This window comes from Pangasianodon hypophthalmus, chromosome 26 (genome assembly GCF_027358585.1).
Source record: "Pangasianodon hypophthalmus isolate fPanHyp1 chromosome 26, fPanHyp1.pri, whole genome shotgun sequence".
NCBI classification, from domain to species: domain Eukaryota; kingdom Metazoa; phylum Chordata; class Actinopteri; order Siluriformes; family Pangasiidae; genus Pangasianodon; species Pangasianodon hypophthalmus.
In genome coordinates, this window is record NC_069735.1 from 10,023,538 (window position 1) to 10,046,439 (window position 22,902).

At 36.5% G+C, this 22,902-nt stretch overlaps 1 protein-coding gene across 2 annotated transcripts; it reads right to left on the reverse strand.

Annotated features, from left to right (window-relative positions):
• Positions 1-828: 828 nt before the first annotated feature.
• On the reverse strand, positions 829-22,902 carry fstl1a (follistatin-like 1a). 2 transcript variants are annotated; one of them, XM_026932071.3, is made up of 11 exons: positions 22,760-22,902; positions 22,606-22,662; positions 9,394-9,492; positions 8,872-9,001; positions 8,372-8,404; positions 7,769-7,899; positions 6,601-6,719; positions 4,234-4,346; positions 3,271-3,381; positions 2,391-2,491; positions 829-2,224 (listed from the first exon to the last, which is right to left on the reverse strand). In XM_026932071.3, the coding sequence occupies exons 2-11, from the start codon at positions 22,660-22,662 to the stop codon at positions 2,183-2,185; spliced, it is 936 nt and encodes a 311-aa protein (XP_026787872.1). In that variant the 5' UTR covers positions 22,760-22,902; the 3' UTR covers positions 829-2,182. The 2 variants fall into 2 exon arrangements, with proteins under 2 accessions (XP_026787872.1, XP_026787871.1); XM_026932070.3 differs by having other exon boundaries at positions 9,394-9,495; positions 22,760-22,901.

A 22,902-nucleotide genomic window follows, 5' to 3' on the forward strand; every position in this document is an offset into this window, starting at 1 on the left:
CTCAGCAGTGACCCTGGCATGTGGTACTGTTGTGCTGGTATATGGGTATCAGCCAGTGCAGTGTTGCTGTCAGCTTAAACACAGTGCATTTTTATTGACCACTTTACTAAACATGCCTACCTTATCTGTCCACTATGGTCATCTGTTCACAATTTGTGTAGATTCTGTTCTTGTGTGTATTCTGTTCTTCACCAGTCCCTGTTTTTAACTGGGTATGTTTGGTATCTTAAAGTGAAAATATAATCAAATTTATCTAGTATTTCCTATTATAAGATTACAATAAACCAAATAGAAGATTATTTAACCTATTCCAAGACATTTTTACTCATTTCAAGCTTGAAATAGTCTTATTCTGTTCGCAGAAAATGTAGCTTCTTTCTAGAAATAAATGCTTAAAATGAGCAAAATTATCTGCCAATAGAGCATGATTATTTCAAGCTTGAAATTGAAATAGGTTTAATAATCTTATACTTGGTATGTTTGACTATATTCAAGATATTTTGCCTTGCTAAGATGTCATTTTTTTGCAGTGCAGTAACACTGAGGTGTTTCTACCAGCACCACCCACACTACCATGTCTATGTCACTGCTATGCTGAGATTCATCCACCACCCAAATAATATTTGGGCAATGCTTGTCATTTTCCATCAGTGGACATCACAAACTGCACCAAGCAACAGCCAGTAAGGACACGTACAACCTGGACAGATACAAGTGCATCCTGTTTAAAAATAGTATTATAAGGTATTTCTATGTTTTTGTCTATGTATGTGTTTCACAAATGTTATTTATAATGTAAACAGAAACAAAATACACCAAGCCGGTTCATAATTTTTGATACAGTACATGGTTTATTGGCATTATGCCCGATGTGTTGGTTGTTGAAAATGAACAATTCAACAGTAGTGTATCAAAGTGTACAAGAATACAAAGTAAATAAATTACACTGAGATACCCAACAATGTACTGAGTTGTACATTTCAGGAAGTGTGTGAGTAAGGCTTAGAGACCAGAAATTTCCCTGAATACCATTTAGTTACCATACAATATATCAAATTCCTCCAAAAATCAAATAAATGCTCAAGATTCATTATTCAGCAGTAGATCCTGTATCTGGTGTACATACAGTACATGCTGTTTTATTTACAGATGTCATTTGTATTAGAATTACTATAGCAACAACCTACACAGAGACTTGTATGGCAGATGATCCACATAATCTAAACCTATAAATGGATACACTGATGTAAAAATGTGCTGTTATTTAACGAAGAAAAATGTATTATCATTGGGACAATAATCCGATTTGGCATGGATCATATTGGATCATTTTATCAAAAGGGACATCAAAAGGGAGACAGTGATGTCAACTGATTAACCGATTTATAATTAAGCATATAATTTAGAATTCAGTAATATAGATACAATTTCTTTTCAGCCAGAGAAGGGAATACCCACTCATAAAAAATGTGTTTCTACCTGTTCATCTTTTTAATCTACTTTCAATCTACAGTTTCACAAAGCTGTTCTTCTCAGGCTGGTCCTGTGGTTGTGGAAATACTCAAGAATTTCCTACAACACCTTGATCATTTTAATTGGTGTGTTAATGTAAGCTGACTATAAAGTATTTAATCTGACCTGTGTGGTACAGCCTGGCCTGTCCTTTGGTGGTTTATTAATGTGAGACATTAAAAATTACAATGCATCTTACAAATTATCTGATAAAGAGCTTAAGTGCCTTGGCGCTGTTTATCAGGGATGTAGCGTTTCATGCTGATTTTGGATTGCTTTTGTTTTTCAAGTATTCATTAAGGTGATTATATAGCTCATTCATCAGTACTGTGAGCACAACCACACATTCACTCTAACTTTCCCAACTGCTAAGAAACTTCCAACAGCATTTTAAAAGTGGTGGTATAAAATATATTTTCTAAAAAATAAAAAAAAAGTCGTAGTAAACAGAGTAGGTCTCTATGAGATCTCCTCAAAAGATTAACATTAAAACAGTACGTACTGATATTTAGAATAATTAACACAATGATATGAAAAAATATAAAATAAAACCACACTTTCTGGTGGACAAACAAATGAAATCACTACAGTGGACTGAGTAAGAGTGGCAGACTATTCACGTCCACTTCCATCCTCCTCTTATCTGCTCTTCTGCATCATCGCTCTTCTCTTAGACCTCCTTGGTGCTCACTTTCATCTTCTCTACAGTTTCCTAAAGAGACAAATTAATTGCATTAATAAAATGAATAAGTATGGATCATGAGTTGTCTAAACATAAAAAAAAATGTATTAATATTAAAAAATGTAATAATATAATAAATTATTATTTAAGTGACATGTCATGAGAGATCATTGTAATGTGCTATGGTTATTGGCACCTGGTGTTTGTTGAGCTCAGCGACTCTGCGGATCCACTCTTCCTCTGTCATCTCTTTGTCATTTCCATCCATTTCCTCCAAAGCAGGCAACTTCTCTGAACCTACAAACACAGACAAGTGTTATCTTTCTAGCATAAAGGTACACACAGAAATGATACAGGCTACCAATCCATGATACAATCTAGATACAATTCTACATATAGGGCCAACTGGTATAAATTAGCTAGCAGAGTAAGCACTTCCTTTCTTTCAAGGAAACAATACAATAAAATAAAAATAAGGGTCAATACTTGGCACAAAGTCATAAGTAAGTATAAATAACTAATACACAAAATGGAATGTAATAGAGGCTGCGGATGATTTCTTTGTAGCCCAAACTGTAGATTCACACAGCCTATTGCTGACAGTAGTGATCACACTTGGTGAAATTCCCCCTAGGTTTCATGTGCTTTGGAGCTGATTTATTTTTGCCTGCTTCACTGTGACATCAAGAACACATCATTAGTAGAGAAGGCGCACAAAAAATACAGTAGTATTATAAAACATGAAGGAAGTGATTTACTTTCTCGATCACTGATTTTTCAAAATGCCATCATAGAAACTAGAAGTAAAGGCTAAGCAAACATTTTCCAATCAATGTACAAATTAGACAAAAGGACAAACTCCAGAACTGTAAGTTTTATGAGGTTTGAATGAAAGAGTAGTGCTTCTAGTTAATCGTTGGAGCGCAGGTGAGTTTTAAACAGTTTGAGGGTGTTTGAGTGTTGACAGTCTCTGGGGTGACTGTCCCGGTTGTTGTCATGGCACTCATCTGAGTTGTGCGATAATGAAGGGGAGAGAGATAGAAGGCAAACGGTATCAGATCAGAGTTTTCACTAACCGTCGCAGGTCACAGCAGTGCAGACCCAGTTCCCACAGGCACAGACACAGCGGTTACACTCCACCTGCGTCTCAGCTCCGTCCTCATACGTCTCATCCTCCAGTGCACACTCTGCATATGACACAAGAGACAAATAACAACAAACACATCAGTGGCTTCACTCAGTTATAAAAGTTTTTGATGGGTTTTCTCTGTAGCCCCACATTCACTTAGAGACTTGAGAACTGATTTTATACTTTAAATGTAAAAGATTTACGTAGCTAGTAAATGCATGTAGCTGCATAACAGACACCCCCAGTGGCACACTGTATAAGTAACAAATCATCTATGTTTAAGATTGAGTTGTTTTTCTCTTTTTGGGCTCATATTTGTAATAGGATTTATATTTTCTAATTTTAGAAAAAGATTTCAGTTTAATCTGTGTCTCCGGTTTCTGCTGCCAAATCTGTCAGAGTAACACACAAATTAGCATGCTCTAAGGTGCGTCTTCATTTTTGACTGGATGCTGAGCTATGGATTAAATACAAGCAGGTAGAGAGAAGCAAAGACAGTACAGATGAGCGCGTACACACACACACACACACACTCACACACAGTTAGCAGGCTAGGCTGCATTTGTTTAAGGCCACAGCAGAGCTGTTTACATTCCACAGGAGAAAACAGAGTGAGCGAGATGTGAGCCAGAAAGACCAGAAAATAGTAATGTTTTAAATAAATTAGCTTTTTGACATTCTTTAGTTCTAGGTTTACAGTGTGCAAATTTATATTAAATTAAAGCACACAAGAATTGTCAAATAAAAGATTGGTCCTTCTGTATACGCCCTGAACAAGTACCATTCTCAAGGCTGATACAGGATCAGTCCATCTTCATCACATATACAGTATGTCTATAAGTACAGGGTGAAATTGCATGATATACTATGTACAATTAGGATTAACATACAACACAAAGCAAAAGCTTACTTTTCTCAGGAGGATTGAAGCCAGGCTTGAGGCAATTGAGAAACTCATCAAAACTCAGTTTCCAGTCAGCATTCTCATCTGAGAGCTCAATCAGAGCATCCACACACAGACTCCTAATAAAGACACACATAAAATATACAAGCAAACCTTAATTTAAACTTAATTCAGAAAGCTATATTTCAATCAACAAGTGCATTGTTGAACTATAATAAAAATATAGTACTATCATAAAGATAAAAAATAAACTTCAACAGGTCAATCTTGTGTGTGGTGAAAGAAAATCTGTGTAAAAAGAGCCATAGGGTTTATAAACTATTATCAGAGTGAAATATCTCACGATATCTCACAAGCAATAAGACAGCACAGCCAACTGAGATAATGTTAATAGAGCTAATAAAACACTAGCACTAGTAGGAGCCTCAACACGGATTCTTTTGCAGTGCACCACTTTCAAAAAGCATGTAAGCATGAAGGCATGTGCTTGTGTGTTGCTTTCATTAAGCTGAGATAATTTTTTTTTTTAAAAAACTGTGTTGAAGCAAAAGCCCTACTACTTGTTTAAGTATGTCAACATAGTTAACAAGAAGTTGGTAAATAGAGAAGCAAGGTTAGAGAAAATTACTGATTGCATATACTGTAATCACATTTACTCAGATGACAAAAATATAAGTTAAGACCTGATGTAAGTGTAGATGTAAATGTTATATTCAGAGCTTTGAACACCAGTATATGTAATACTTGTTGTACACAAGCCTTATACATACTAATGAAGCGAATGGGTCTTAAATAAAAAAAAAAAAAAAAAAAGACCTTATGGAGTTTTGAACTTTTGAAGTTTTAACTCAAGTGCTGACTTGGACTCACTTATCTGTGACTTTAGCTTAAGAGATAAAGACTTTAACTTGGACATTTACTGATTTTTTTTGGTGTTTCTGCTTCCGAGGACCACATTCAAGAATTGATTTGGACTCAACTTACACTACCAATCAAAAGTTTGCTGCTCATAAATGGTTTTTCTTCATCATGACCATTTTCTACTATTTTAAAATAATAATGAAGAGACTAACACTAGGCATGAAACGATACACTAAAGCCAGGATATGAGACAATATTGACATGAGATGATATTGACAAATAAAACATTCAATTTTAATACATTTATTCTGTAATGACAACAAATCAAACCACTGCAATGTCAATACATTTTATTATAAGAAAAATCATTTTGCTGTAAGAAAAGATCAGCAATTATAATATAAGGTGTCATTCTCTCCTATTATTAACAAGTTATTTTGATCTTTTTCAGTGTCATAAATGTATTTCATGGCAGCGTTATTAATATGGAAAGATTGTTTGACAGTAGACTGTGCAAAATTACCAATTTAACTGTACAAATGAGAAAAACAATCATGATTTTATTTTGTATATTTCCTCATCCTTCTGAAATTAATTTCTGGTTACGCCACTGCCAGCACAACACATGACATGCTTCTGAATCGTTACTACCTCCAGACAAGGCTGCAGGCCTTGTGTCTGACACGTGCCATAACGCTTCCTTCTGATTAGCTTAACTTTTTGCACTGTTAAGTAAGCATGGTTCATGCTTTGAGACAGTTAGGTTCCCACTGACAAACTTAATGCTCTATATGCTACTACCTCTGGTGCTGTTGCCTAGGGTGTAAAAATAGGTAGAGCTCATAATTAATGTTAAACCAAAATATACACCTCAGAGAAGCAAAATTAATCTTGCTAGTATTTTACATCGCAATATTCTAGACAACGAAATTCTGTCTCGTTCCTAACTAACGCTATGAAATAACACACATGGAATTATGTATTGACCAAGAAACGTGTTAAACAAAACAAATCTAGTTATTATTTTAAATCTGTAACAGTATTTATGGTGAAGTTTTGCACACTCTTGGTATGAACCTGCTTCATGAATTTCTTAATTTTAAAAGTAAAAAAAAAAAAAAAAAAAACAGGTTTAGACCAAAAACTACCTAATAAAAAATACATCTGCATGAACAACTACACTATCTGAAACCAATTTACCTTTATCAAAATGTCTTTAAGACAATGAAAAATAAGAGTGATGGGGATTTGATTGGACTTGAGGGTAAGAGACTTATAATATCACTACCAAATAGACTGGAGCAGAAAAGTTCTAGCGTGTATATTAAGTGCTAAGCCTTGGATGTTCCATGGTAATTTCCTGAGACAGCACGAGAATAGGCAAAATGAAAAGACAAGAATCAGCAGGGAATACTGAAAAAACTGCATGCATCAGTTTTGAATGTTTTTGAGTTTGTTTGTGTGTGTATGTGTGTGTGTGTGTGTGTGTGTGTGTGTGTGTGTGTGTGTTACCTCAGCAATCTGTTATTCTCCTCATCTGCATACGAGGTGATGTTGATGGCCGTCTCGTTGTGCTGAATAAACTTGAGGAACTCAGTGGAGTCCAGCTGAGCATCTCCATTATCATAGTTCTAGAGGGACATGGTACACATACTTATTTTATATCTTACAGCTATAGTGCTCTCGTCTTCACTGACATGCTCTCTTGAGTGTTGTGTATTAGCAGCAAAGGATTACTCCAGCGTTTTGCAACCTCATCTCTATCTACTGCACCTGTAGTGTATGTGCGATTGGCATGAATGATAACTTTCAAAAAGAACCGAAAACATGTTTACTCAAAACTCACTTGTAATGGAAACGCAGCTGTTGGGAGGAGGGTCAACACATTTTTGGAGAGACCTTTCATTAATTCTTCAGTAAAAGGTTTTTGTAAATAAATAAAATTTGTAAATAAATCTGTGTTATCCACCTTTTCAGAGATTTTCAGAGTACTTTTTCAGAAGGAAGAATCTTTGTCCACTTTGTCCACCATACAAGTTCCCGTGTAAGCTGTTACTACAGAGACTATAACATTAAAATGAGTGCATTAATATAAACCTTGCAGCTGGAACTACTGTCAGAGCTGCTGTTATAGAAATTAATTAACACCTTCTAACCAATTAGAATCAATAATCCAGCAGTGCTGTGGTATTAATATATAAATTATATATGTTAACAATTTTACCACAGTTCAGTCAATTAAAAACATAATCTACAATTCTGTCATCCAAACAGTATTTAAACATTGACCTGACTAATCCCTCCACAACACCAGACACACTCACTGTGATTCAGCAGTATTTGCATAGCTTCAAAAAAGACTAGTCATGATGCCACAGAAAGCATACAGACTTCATTGGATAAATGAATCCATTCAACCTTCAACCTTCACACACACACACACACACACACACACAGTTTTCCACTGAACTATATTATACTGAAGCTAAAGTTGCATAACTGCCACTGGCAGTAGAATGTCAAACATTCATATCGAGAAATGTGTGGCTGTTAATGTTTCATGTATAATCACAGGATGAAAACTGGGGTTTTCATTATAAAATATTACTCATGGAACGCAGAATTTTCAGACCTTTCAATCTGGTCATTACAATGCAAGTAAAAAAAATATTACACACACCTGGAAATATTTAAGCAGGACATCACTGAAGTTGGAGCCTTTGCTGAACCAGCCGTCTGGAACCACCTCGGTCTGCAGCCACTCAATCACACGGCTCCTCAGCTCATTACGATCCGCAAGGTAACACACAACTAACCGACAGAAAATGAAAAAAAAGATTAGAATCATTAATAAAATGATAAATGACAGAATATAGGTCATCAGAAATGACTTTTAGGGCCTTTATGGCTAATATTATCACAAATTTCTAATACCTAATATAGACATAAATGTCTCATGGTGCTTGGTGCTTTTGACTAAATCTCATATGGTGCGTTACTGTCCTTCAGAATTCATAATTCTCATATACTTTCTAATAAAAATGAATAAAACATACCTAGCAAAATTAAATACCATGGAACAGAAAAATTCCAGCTCCCGAGAAAGTATTTTCAATAAACAGTTCTTCAATATAACAAAGTAAATTAAAGTTGAATTGAGCCCTTCATACAAGACAGCACACAGATATTGCACTGAGAGATATTTCTAGCTATTTCTATTTCTAGCTTTCTAGATATTCAAGCGCCAGGTTTTTCACAGAGTGGTTATGGTGTGCGTACTCACTTGGGCTGGCAGTGACCTTGTCTGTCTTTTTCTCTAAAATTAGGAAGAGTAAAAAAAAAGAGAGAGCACTGAGTTCAAAGGGAGCACTGTTGAGTAAACAAAATCAGCCTGTCTTCTCCTCTGACTAAGAAGTGAAATTTTTAGCAAGATGAAACATGTAAAAATTCATTATTAGAAAATTTAAAAATGGAGTATAGATTTGTCTCAGATGAAAGAAGATATGAAGCAATTTCAAATACTAATTATTAGATGAACAAAATAGTAGAGAGTAGAAAGATTCCAAATCTCTCTGTCTCTCTCTCTCTCTCGCTCTCTCTCTCTCACACACGCACACACACACACACACACACACGTAATTCTAGCTCATGTGTTATTGTAGATAAATAATACTACAGTATGCCTACACCTGCCTTCCGGACCAAATCAAAAGAGTCACATATTCATACTGTATCAATATGAGAATATTTGCTCTCCATTAAGAGTGAAACACACACACACACCTTCACAGAGTCCATCATAAGCCACTTGTATCTTGAGTCCGGTCAGACAAGCATCACGGTGAAGCTCACAGTGGTTGCGGTACGTCTTGCCGTTACTGCCACATACTGACCGCTTGTGGGGCTTACATTGCTGAAAAAGTCAGATACACCAACACACACATACACACACACACACACACACACACAAGTATGTTATTCTGATAAACTGTCTGTATAAACCTCTGTACATGTGTTTAACACTAAAAAACATGTGTTGTTTTCTGTGAGTGATGTGTGCAGAGTAAATGTAGGGGCAGGTTTCACAAAGTGTAGAGGTGTGCAATCATACAAACATTTTGCCTCCAATACAGGTAACATTTTAATGAACTAAAAATCCCCAAATAGAAATAAATGTAACAGATAACATGAGTATGAATAAAGAAACGACAGTGTGTGTGTGTGTGTGTGTGTGTGTGCATGTATATCAGGACATATGAGTATATAGGGCATCTTCTGTATGTCTTTTGTCTATGTTTCAATCACCTCAATACACAGGCAAGTGGGTTCTCCTTTCTCTGTCACAGCACATTCTCGTCCTGCTCCACAAAACACATTTGCACACACCTTACTCTTACTGTTCAGCTGCTGGATAAAGAAACACAGAAACACACACACACACACACACACACACACAACACAAAGGTTAGCACATGGAGACATATTTCTACATATACTAGTGTAAGGCTTCTCACGACATACAAATGTCCCAATATGCTAATAATAAAACAACTGCTTTGCTGCCATCTAGTGCTATGAAAATGTATTACACTTTTTTAAAAACTCTTTTTTTTTTTTTTACGTTTTGAAATTTATAATCACACGGCAAAATTTAAAGGTGCTCCATCATAAAATGTAGTGTAAGCTGCAAACTTTAGTCATTTCTCTCTCTCTCTTTCACACACACACAGCCATTTTGATCATGATCACAACTTAATAATCAGTGTATGCACACAAACAACACATACAAACAGTATAGCTCTAGTTATTATTAGTCATGTCTTTTCCATTGAGTCACACACTAATGTGCACAAACACACACATACATACTGAAATGTGCTGTTCTTGCAGTGCTGTATGAGTCACTCACACACACACACACACACACACACACATACACATAGTGAGAGCCCTGTTCTCTCTTTAACTCAGCTCCAGATGGGGTTCAGAACTGTTAACCTTTGACCATTAAGTAAAAGGGAGTGAGTCTGGAGCCTGGAGCTTACCATAATAATAGCCCTGCACATGCCCTCACACACACACACACACACACACACACAGAGGTCGACACTTCTGCAAAACAGATGGCACACACACCGTCAGCTGGTTTTTGTGTTCTTAGTAATTTCTTTTTTTTCAAGAGCATACACAGTCAGCATAAGTTACGTTTATGGACCAAGGGCTATATGATACATCGATACTGCAATAAATTACATCGGTGTATACTTTACTGTGATATTGCAGGTCTCATGTACTCAGGGCGCTTGCACACATTGGTCAAGACAACAGCCTCAAGACAACAGCTGGCCTTAACGAACAAGATAGTTTGAATGTGATCACTGAAAGGGGCTGACAATGAAAACAGAGACATGGTGAGAGAGAAGACATGCACCTCTTTCAGAGAAGAAGAAGGAAATAAATGAAAACATAATTATGCAGCTTGATATGAAATGGCAGTTTCACTCTGTGTCTCACCCTCAGACAAAGCAAAAACACTCATACCATGTGAGCCATTTTCTCTGGACCTGCCCCAAGACAGCATGAGTGTGGAATAAAGACAAATAAAAGTGAGGAAATGAGAGAACAAATATTCACCCACTGGAGCAGGAGCGAGGAATGTAGGCGCCTTTCCAAATCTCACGCTCATATGCAGTCTCACAGACCTGTAGCTTTATCTAGCTTAACACTGAACAAAGTTGATTTTAGATTTAATATTTAAGATTTAAAACCCTTAAAATGTACCTGGATGATTTAATTTAGTATTAAAATACATCTGAATATTTAAGGTGAAAATCTTAATTTTCCAAAGCAAAGTAAATTACTTTTAGATTAAATTAATTTTGTCATAAATTGATGTTTTGGAGTCCTTATCACCACTGTAATTTTTCTTGCACTACCTTAATTCTACATAAAAATCCACCATTTTATTCATACAGGAATAATTTGAATAAATAAAAGCAGAACACAGAATTTTCCTTTTTCTTTTCAATACATACATACAAAGACTTTTCTGAAAAACCTTGTTGTATGATCATACATAAAAACAAGCAAAGCTAAACATTTTTATCCCTAATTACCCCTAAGTGTACAAGTATGTGAGATTTCAGATGCTGTTTTTTCGTCCTCTGTAGCAACCCCAGTAGTCTGAAGTCTTCATTTCATTTTGTTGGGGAAATGAAAAGTGGGAAGTGTGGGAAATGTGAAATTATGTCCATCTATCAGCAGCTCTGCTAATTTCTGTAGCTGATTCATCACTAGGTCTAAGGTTTGGCCAAAACCATACACTAAAACTATAAGAGTTACACCAGGGTTACATGAGGGTCACCTTCAGGTCTGACAAGCTGAGTCTAAAATGGTCTCTGATATCATCACAGTTTTAACAAGACACAACCTGCAGCTCCTTAAAAGAGCCAAATTACAGACATGTGTCAGCCTGAGATTATCTTTAATTCTTTCTACCTCACATTGGTGAACGAGTGCTTTTCTAGTGAAGAATGTGAGTATGAAGCAATCCGGTAGAGGTAAAGGAAACACTTGATGAGAAAGTGCAAATGTCCCTTTCAGAATAGCTCAGAGTTCAGACGAACTCAGTTAGCCTTCACTTATGACTGGGCTTTGTCTGTGCTAGTCGCCACAGTTCACCAATTTTTAGGCAGTCAAAGTTGCTGGCTGGCACAGAAAATCAGGGAATGTGCAACAGGTAAAGGCTCCTGATTACGTTTCTGGTATCAAACGTTGATTCTACTGTTTGCCTCAAATCTGAATGTGTGTAGTCAAGAGCTGAAAATTAAGAGCACAAAAATGGTGGCAGCTTTACAACTCCTCAGTGTAGGACAGATTGAAGTTGCCCGAATGACCTTTTTTCACAACTCCACACAATTCATTTTACCATACATTCCCAGTGTTAAGTCAATTAGGGTATCCATTCTATTTCCATAAGAGGTAAGTACAAAATAATAGCTAAGAGTCAGATTTATTTCAGATTTTATTTACTATATCAGATTTTCAGCGCATTTACATACAATTTGTTAGTATTTGGTGGTATTGTCTTTTAATATTTTTTTAACCTGAATCAAATGCATGGGGTAGCCTTCCATAAGCTTCTCACAATATTTTGCTGGAATTTTTGCCCATTCCTCTAGACAGATTTGTGGGCCTCCTTGGTTGGACACACTTTTTCAGTTCAGTCCACAACTGTTCTATGCGATTCAGGTCAGGGCTTTGTGATGGCCTCTCCAATACTTTCACTTTGTTGCCTTTAAGCCATTTTGTTACAACTTTGGAGGTATGCTTAGGATCACAGTCCTGCTGGAAGACTCAGTTGTGACCAGGTTTTTTCTGGCTGATGTCTTAAATATTGATGTTACTTAAGTATTTCTAGATAATTTTCCCTTCTCATTATGCCATTTATTTTCTGAAGTGCACCAGTCACTTCTGCAGCAAACTACCCCCACAACATGATACTGCCACCCCCATGCTTCACAAGTGAGAAGGTGGTCTTTGGATTAAAAGCTTCACCATTTTGTTCATTATGGCCAAACAGTTAAATTTTTGTTTCATTAAAAAACACTAATCCAAAAGGCTGGTGATCACCTGCAAACTCCAGTCTGGCTTTTTATGCTGGTCATGGAGTAGGGGCTTCTTTCTTGTGCAACAGCTTTAAAGGGCAAGGGCGATGTATGACTCTCTTAATAGTGAATGTACACATTTGGTGCCACAACTCCTGATGCCAAAACTCCTTCATGTTCCTTTATTGTCCTGGAGTTCAGTTTAACTTTTTGGACCAAAGTTTGTTCATCCCTAGGAGTTAATTTGTGCTTCTTTCCTGAATGATGCAGTGGCTGTGTGGTCCCAAGACCTTTATATTTGCATTTAACTGTTTGTACAGATGCTCATGGTACCTTCCGTTGTTTGGAAATTGCTCCTAAGGATTTGGTTGAGTTGCTTGTATTTCCCCATGGTATCAAGGGCAAAAAAAACACTATCTTGAATATACAGCCAAAGTTGCACACTCAGTTAACTCTTAATTATGACAGCTGGCCAATCAAAAGCTTCTAAAATCATTATATGAGTTTCTGCAATCAACTTGGTGTATGTAAACTTTTGACCCACTGATAAAGGAATTAAATCTGAAATAAATCTGTCTCTGATCGTTTGTTTTAAAATTACCTTTAATCTGATCAAATTAGAGGCCCTAATTGACTTGCCAAAAGAAATGTATGGTAACATGAATCGTGTGGACTTGTGAAGAACTGAAATTGAACATATTAAGCCTAGGTGTTTGTAAAATTTTGGCCTCAACCGTAAATTCAACAAACCCCCACACCCACTTTGTGGACTCAAACAAAAAACTTCATTTTCTTTTGCTCTATTTTTTGGCTACTAGTGGACAGTATGGTGCAGCACACTTCCCTACGTCTGTATGAAAAATGATCATTTTTGCTAAACAAACTGTAGTAATTTAAATTTACATACAACATATAAATGTTACACATATCAGCTGTAAATGATTAGCCTTGCAACAAAAAAGTACATTATGCTGCAGACATTTAGTCAAACCCTTCTATTCTACATATTACTGTATGCTATCTCTTTGCAAACTAAAACATTCATGTTCAAAATTATGTCACAGTGATTAATTGGTACTTTTTTGGTGACTTTTTCATGGTTTGATGTTAAAATTGTTTAGAACTTGTATTCTTTATCCTTCTTTATTTCTCCTTTAATATGTATTTTTCCTTTTTGACAAAGAGTTAAAAGTGGGAATAAATTTTGTAGTGTTGATGCATGTTAATGGTCTTACTCAATTGGACTCACAAAGCTGAACACATCTGAAAAGGGAAAACAAGGCAGGAAGTGCAAAGAAAGCTCTACAGAAAGCATGTCACCACCCACAGCATCCTCAATCTAATTGCAAGTGCTATAAGGTTCACAAAGATCACAAAGTGGAAGGGGGGAACCAAACTAATTCAACTAAACCAAACTTTGCTAATAATAAAAGAGAATAACAAGAGTCATTCCATCCATCCTCTGTACCACTTATACTACACAGGGTCGCAGGGAGTCTGGGGCCTATCCAAGGGGACTCAGGGCACAATCACACACAGAGTCACACACCATGGACAATTTAGAGATGCCAGTCAGCCTACAACACATGTCTTTGAACTGGGGGAGGAAACCAGAGTACCCAGAGGAAACTCCCAAAGCATTTAATTTAGAGAACAACTAAATTCCGCACACACAAGGTGGAGGGGAGATTCGAATCCCCAACCCCAAAGGTATGAGGCAACAGTGCTATATTAAAATGTTTTATATATATATATATATATATATATATATAACATTTTAATATATATATATATATATATATATATATATATATGTTTATTATATATGTTAAAATATAAAATATATTTTTGATGATAAGATTTGTAAAATGAAAGGAACATGAATTTGAAAATCCTTTTTTTAGTTTATAGTCCCCAAGCTATAATAAACATAAATCATTATCACTGATGAAATCATGATAAATGGTGTAATTCTAAACACGGGCAGAGGCGGGAAACCAACCCCCAAGCCTGTGAGACAAACATACTAACCACTAAGCCACCATGCATCCCCCCCCCCCCCCCCCCCCCCCCCCAACCAACTTAAAGTAAGTAAGTTAGTTCACACTGGGGGTTTAAAAGGCTGCATCTGGCAACCACAGTACAGAATAACAAAGAATGTTTTCACAGTTTTCTCGATCCCGGCAGACAGAGTAGTGAAAATGGGGGTGTAGTTTCTTGCATTGAGGGGGTATCACAAACACACTCAGACACACAGACACATACACCAACAGACAGTGAGCTGTGACCCATAATGAAAGAACAGGCGGTGCATTCCTCGCATTCCAAGCCAGGTCTGGTGAGTGTAAGGGGTAAAAGACCCTAGGATGAAAGGAATGACAACACACACACACACACACACACACAAACACATGCACAAATTTGCCTAACCCTTTACACTGTAACTGAGAAAGGATGTAGGATGTGACGTTACATTTACTGAACAGGTGTGTGTGCATCCATTAGTGTTTGGCAATTAGCTACTGCAGATGGTAGATGGTGATTTCCAGCTACCCCCTCCCAGACACACACTCGCACACACACATGCAGAGTGAGTTGACACTCAGACCCCATGACCTGTGGTGTGACTGACTTGTACTAGGACAGCTGGCGTTAGGCTACTGAGAGAAAAGAGAATGGAAGAGAGCACAGCCCATCATCCTGTGAGGAGTGTGAGTGTGTTGTTCTACACAAAAGGAACAGATGATTCAGAAACCTGAAATATGTCCCAACGACTTCTAAAATTAATAAGGACAATAATTCAGTTGCCTGTCGCAGACTTGCACTGTGCTTGATTTACCTCAGAAGTGGGAAGTCTGAACTTGGAATTCCATAATTTTCGAGCTTGGCATATTTGAGCAATGTGAAAGGAAAAAACATGGATGTCTCCATGAAAATGTGTGTTTTGTTAGCGACAAGCTAGCCAGCTAAGATTAGTAATCGTGAGATGGCGATGTACTTACTTTCTCAAAACACTAAACTGTATGGTCAATGTTATAGATTTAACCAACTAATGAATCTGTGTTGACTGTTCAAAGTAAATATTACTATAACTCTTAAAGTGGTGAAGTGATATTTTATTTACTGTTGACTTTCTGAGTAGGAATTTTAAAGTGAGGGGGCTTTTTCTTTGTTTTTCCCTAGTCTGCATTCAAACTTTTTCAAGCTTGGAAAGCAGCATACTTCTGGGGATCTGTGACGTAAACTGTACTGTTGCACTGCATCTCCAGTTCTCTTTGCACAACAGACAGTCCCTGCTACCAATATCTTCCCATCCAATCCTTCATCCCCATTTTTCTCTTATTTTTCTCTTTTCTTGTTTCTGTACAAAACAGTGCAGAAACAACTACAACAGCCAGTTGGCAACTGCACACAGCTCATATATTTATTTCTGTAAGAAAGTTAGATTTAGGGATCAAATCTCTCTCCGGGTGAATTGTGTAGCCTTGTCTGAAATCATGTAGTGTGCATACCACTATTTTCGAAAAATATATAGCGTCAATTAGGCATAATAAGAATGTCTTGAACATATCAGAGGTTAACCATTGGTACTAAGGTATTAACCTTCATTGGTATAGTTTCTGAATAATAAGCATTTAGTTTTGAGTATGTTAATACACTCAAAAATACACCCAAACATAAAGGAGTTAAAGATGCAATAATACTCTAAGACTATTTCTTGTACATCTGCCTGCCTTGGTTTAAGAGTGTCAGATGACTCAGAGCCAAGTGGTACCTTAATATGATGTTTTAGCAGAAGAATTACTTTTGCTTTTGGTTGTTAAGAGACCAGCTTTTTTTTTTTTTTTTTTTTTTTTTTTTTGTATCTGTTAAGGTTGAGATAAGTTGGTCTGTGTAAAAGGGTAAAAGGACCTCACCAATCAAGACTCCTGCTTGTTAAACATGGAGATAAGCTTGGCTGCACGCATATGTTTCTAATTAGTCTTTCACAAAGACGGGTGGGGAGCTCAGCATTTCTCAACTCCACATACACAACTTGATCCAATAGGATGACATGCTGTTTCACAGATTGTGTGTGTTGGTTACAGTCACAGCAACACAGTTAAGATCATTATTATACTATGCATAAATCTGCAAAAAAAAAACAACAACACTGCATCAAATCTAGTGCCTAGTCTTTTACTATGAATCTGTTGAGTCTCATGCAACAAGACAAAACCCACTCTTTTCCACTACAGTAGACACATACATATTTAAATACCCTTGGAAACACAATAGAACAAAGATTTCTCAGCCAAGCGCTCATTAGTGCTTCATTTTGCTTTTCAGATTGTATGAACTGAATCTTTTTTTACAGTAGAATCTTAATTATTAATGTCCATGCTATGGAGCTTTATCAGCCTGTCTCACTGGATTGTTCTCTAGCTGAAAGGACAAGGAGGAGAATAGACAAGAGATGCCAGCATCTCAGAAGATACAAAAATGAATCAGTGGTGAATCAACCGAGACAACAACAATGTCAGTGAGATGACAATCTTGAATCAAAATGTAATACCGGCACTTTGGGGGAAAGATAAAAGTGTCTCACAAGATCTTACAAGGAATTCTTGTGACGTCACGCTATCCTTTGAGTAGCCTCAGTGGCCTCAGTTCAGTTTTACTTACTGCTTTTTTTTCTCCATATTGAATTTCCTTCCTTGTTCTCACTCTGTAGGTTTGCTGTGCTAGGCTGGAGTTTTGGAAGTAATAGCTGACAGATGTTCCGAAGTACAGAAAGTATTCCAAATCGTGTTTTTTTTTTGCAGTGTCTCTCTTTATCCCAGGACATTTGTTGCCTCAGAATACCAAAATGACTGTTGTTTTATCCATATGCTTGGACAATACAGTAACGTGTATTTGACAACTTCATTTCTTCAAACACATCATTCAAAAATTCTAAACTGAAAGTGCAGCCAAGGCCACGTTAAATTACAGGCACATGGCATACATGCTCGTTCAATGATACAACATCCTTCACTCCTGCTAGCAATTATCACACAGAGTTGTGCTGGCAGTCAGTTTTTCCTGTCTACCTTTCTCTCTCCTTCTCTTACACACTCAACTTGTATTTGCTCTTCATAATGTTGGTTAAGTAAGAACAGGGAACATGCTCAAGAAAGAAAGAAAGAAAGAAAGAAAGAAAGAATGAAAGAAAGATTAGTCTATAATTCCGTATGCCACTGCTGTGTTATGGCATGTAATAGCTTGGTAATTGTTGGTAATTAAGGCTATAAGCAGGTATTGTGTACAGTAAGGAATGACACGACAGATCTTGTGCTTATACAGATGTAATCGATGCTGGGGTGGTGTGATACATCCCGATACTTATACCACAGAGATTTGCTAAAGTGTGCTCTCCTCTGTCCTGAAGACTTTCCCATGCTGGGAAGCTTTACAAACCACTGTGACTGTTACAAAGCGCTGACACCTGGGACTGCTTCCATAAATGTTACATAGATGCCTGATATCAGATGGCTAGTATATTTTGTATAGTATATGAAGAATTTTTTTGTTAAACACGTTGAAAAAAAAAGAAGTTTATTATTAGTCTTAGATTATGTGGAGCATAAGACATACAAGTCCCTGTGCATGAGCTATTACTGCAGCAACAAGAACGTATTAGAACGAGCATTAATATTAATATATCGTTCATGTTACAGCCAGAACTACTGTCTGAGCTGTGCTGTTATACAAAAATAATGCACACCTTCTGACCAATCAGATTTGAGAATTTAACCATGCTGTGTTACACAGTACTTAATTCTGATCCTAACTTAATTCTAATTTGATTGGACAAGCAACGTTCCAGGAGTGCTAGTATTTAGTATAACAGCACTGGTATGTTTCAGTGTTTGTATCACTCCTCTTGTCTGTGTTCGCTACAAAAAATCCCCATTCTAACAAGTAACGTTGAAACCGTTACTACAGTTATGAGCTGTCAGTCAGTTTGTGCGTTGGCATGGCAACATGCAAAGCTCTATCTAGCTGCAGCTTCTTTGGGAACTATTTTTCTTTGCGGAGCAAAAATAAACTAAATCTTTGGCCATATTGTGTCTGAAATGTCAGTTACACTGTATTAATTTTTTGTTTATAGAACTGTTGTATAAAAGTGATATCACACTCGCAGTTGTGCTCTTGTTGTGATTACCTGTGACTGAACCACAGCCGTGCTGATATCCAGTACAGCAAAGTCTTATACTGGGGTGATATCCAGTATAGCAAAACTCTAGCTTGTGCGATACTGTCTGATTTATTGGCTTGTATGATATATAATATATGGTATATAATACTTTTAATTTATTCACAGATGCTACTTTTTCCATAATATAGATCCCAATCTCACCATTCTATTTCTCTTGTGCTAGGAAATAACTGATATTTTTCAGTGGTAATGTGCTCTTTGTTAACAGCCTCTGAGAGTCCAGCACTTCTTGCTTCATGAATTTTACATCAGCTTTTGTTTTTGATAAAAGAATGCTAGCTAGCCTGTGTCATACTTTTAATAATTCAGAAACTTGCTGACATTTTCTGAAACTGATCAGCCCTGAGGGTGGGACTGGAGTGTGAGTTGACAATCAAGGAAGAGGTAGTATTTGAAAGGCCACCAACAACTAAAGCTGAAGGATGAGTAAAAAACAATGGCAAACAATGAAGACACTGGGACAAGGGGATGTCTTTGATAAACCTGTTACATTTACCCAAAACTGTTACTGTTACATTAGTGGAAATGTTTGAAAGTCTGGTAGAGCACGGTTGAGTGCGAGAGAACACTCTACAGTGTTTTTGGAAAACTGATCCCTGATCAGATGTTAAATCAGATAAGTCATTAAGAGTTAAAAACATAACCAGCTTCTAGCAGCAGATCTGGAAACATTTGTTCAAGTTGGATTTGTGCTTGCTTAGCCTCACAATCCTCACTGAACTGTTAATACCTCTCAAGCACTCAAGCACGCTTCATATGGTTCGAGCTCTACGTGGTAAAAGAACAAGCGATGTGTGTGTGTGTGTGTATGTTTAAAGGGCCTCTCGGTGCACACATGAAAAGACGAGCACATCTGCTGCATTCAGCCGTGTTTGTCAACACCTGAATGCCAAAAAGTGTCAGCTGACTGACTCACCGGCAGCTGTTCAAGTGGCAGAGACACACAAACACATCATTAGTGGCCACAGTGTGTCTGTCTAGTGTATGTTCAAAGACAACAGCATACTCCAGTGTTTGGAGAAGCCTCAGTGTGTTATAACATCTCTGTACCACCCAGGTGATAATGGTTTTAATTGCCAGCACAAGAATACGTCAGTGCCAAAACAAACACCAGCTGTATACATCTGTCTTATAGCCTCCTGGGTTTCCGCTTGGCTTTTACACTTATCTGTTTGTGCGAGTTCATTTACAGTCAAGCTGAGCGACCCTGAGGCCACACAACATGTTCATTAACTAAATAAACATCTTCAATTTGGCCGTCAAGCTACAGTTGATAAAGTCACAGCGGCGAGAAAAGACCACCAACAAGCGTGAAATGTTTCACTCAAAGCAATCTGTACTAAAGTTCATTCAATTCATTTTTATCCAAAATCTCTCTAATGTACTCAGTCAACCAAGCCACGTTTAGTATCCAAAATTTGGCTTTGATTTCTCTAACATACTTGCCTTTAAATATCTGGAAAATATTTTGAATCACTTTATTATATTTATACGGAGCTGCTGTTCCTGTCCTCACAAAAACATTCTTTCCTATGTTTGGTTTTCTTGCTCATTTTAAACATATTTAACTATATTATGAAAAATAAATGCATAAAATGTGCATTAGGGAGTGCCCATGCACTTAAAAGTTTTTGAACACTCAAAATTTTAGCATTTATGTTTAATGACATCATTTTAAATACCCTAAAATTTTAATTTCTAACCAAGGAATAGGTAAAAGTTAATCAAGAAATTTTTATTATTAAGTCTTTGGTGAACTGAGAAACTGCTTAATACTAAGAACTCTTTCTGAGACTATTACGAATCTGAGAGTTACACAAAAATGAATGCTTCCTTATTTAATTGCTGTTCTGTACCATTTAGTTTGGTTTGTGGTATTAATAGTCACTATGTAATGAATAAAAAAAATGCTGTTAAAAGAAAAGAATTAATGACAGGGTGGTGTGATGTAGCCAAGTGAAGTTACTATTTCCACATCAAAGTTGATTATTGTCCTATACCAGCACATCCTATAGTGCTTTATTCCTCTTATACCACAGCAATTTGCTAAGGATTACAAATTTTTTATTAATTAAAGAGCATCACATCATAATTTTTATCCATTTATTGTTACATTTAATGGTGTGGAATGTCTGTGAACCAGTTTAGTTCCTGTTATCACTATTCTGTAACTATCTAGAATAGGTCCCTCACCTCTCTTTTCTCTCTCTCTCTCTCTCTCTCTCTCTCTCGAAGTTAATAAAACAAAAAAGCAGCTTGCTATATTATTGAGAAACCAGAAAAAGTCCTGTTAACAACTTCATATTCTTATACAAAGATAGCATATTAGAATTACTGCATTAATTTAACCCTGTGATTTGAATTACAGTCTGCATTATAGTCAGAGATGTTTTAGAAAATTAAACAGTCAATTTCCGACCAAAGAAAGACTACAGTTCATAAGAAAATCAAAACATAAGATAATCTAGGTATTCAAAAACCTAAAGATGACAAATATTTCCCAAAACATTTTCTCAAGTTTCATACTGAAATTTCATTCCTATTATTTAAATTCCGTACTTTTTCCAGATTTTCTAGACTGATTTAAGAACGCTGATTTGTATTAAAAATGTCAAATAATACAAATAGTATATTTACTAGATAAAGTCACATGATGTTAATTGGTGGTCCTATGCTTCAGCTGTTTCTAATTTCAGCTATTTTAGCCTCAAAGCAGAAGTAAAGAAGTAAAATGTGGAACGCAATGCTCCGTCATGTTTTAGGTGAAAATACAGTGCAATTAGATATTTTTCTTTAAGGTTTGTAAGTTGCTGGATTTAATGGGTTCATGTGGTCATTTGCGACATTAATAATAACGTTTTTTTTTTTCATATAACCTGGATTAAAATATTTTAAACAGTATTTTAAAACTGAAAAGTGAGCCAAAGGTACCAACGCATCAGTATCTAGTTATAAACTTACCCAAAAATGAAAGAAAAAAAAGCCCAAAATGGCAAAATATTAAGCTTTTAATGGTCTTAACAACAAATCATTAGTCAGGAAATTAGCATTAAAGAATTAAACAAATAGGGAAAGGAACTTAGTAAGGGATAGCTTTTCCCTTCTTTAAACTGATTTCTTTAATTAAGCCTTGTGGCTCTTGATGGGCTGCATCAGGTGTGGCAGATAACCAGATAATGACTAATCTTTTAAGGAAAAAAAAAAAAAAAACATCCCAGAAGATACTTTTGGAAATTTTTGTACACCCAGGCATGAATTTGACATCAAACATTTTAATCATTATCATGATTTTACCTTTGCGTACAAGAAGACTATATAAGTGAATTTCTCTGTTTCTGTAGCTTTTCACCAAATAAACAGTTTACTGCAGCAGAAGTAAACTAGCAAATGGAGGCACAGGTCACAGGAGTGCATTTGTTTCATTCTTGCTCATGTTCTGACCAATGATTTGTTGGTTGTTAAGACCCTTAAAAACTTAATATTTTGTCATTTTGAGCTTGGCCCTTTTTTCTTTTTTCTTTTTTGCCCAGGAGTGTAGGTGTACAATGAATTAACTGACTACTGACTGACTATGAGTGACTGACTACAGTTTGGGAATCTTAATAAATTCCATTTTCTAATCAAAGTTTATCCAAAAAAAATAAAAAGAAAGAAAGAAAAAAAACTCACCTCAGCGTGACAGACAGCCACAGCGAACAAAACGAACAAAGATGCGCTTCTCAACATCTGTAAAAGAAAAAAGTCTTTACAATTCGAGTCAAACCTTCAAACTTACACCAAATATGAACTCTTCAAGATTTTGCTAGAACACGAAGTCACTTACTTTAGTCAGACTTGTCGCTCTCGCGTGCTCTAAGTCTATCCGAGCGCGTGCTTCAAGCTTTTGTAGCTTCGACCGTCAGCTGTGACGCCGAGATCTGAAGAAAAGCTCGCGCACAGCACAGGCTGTGTCCCAAACCCTACACT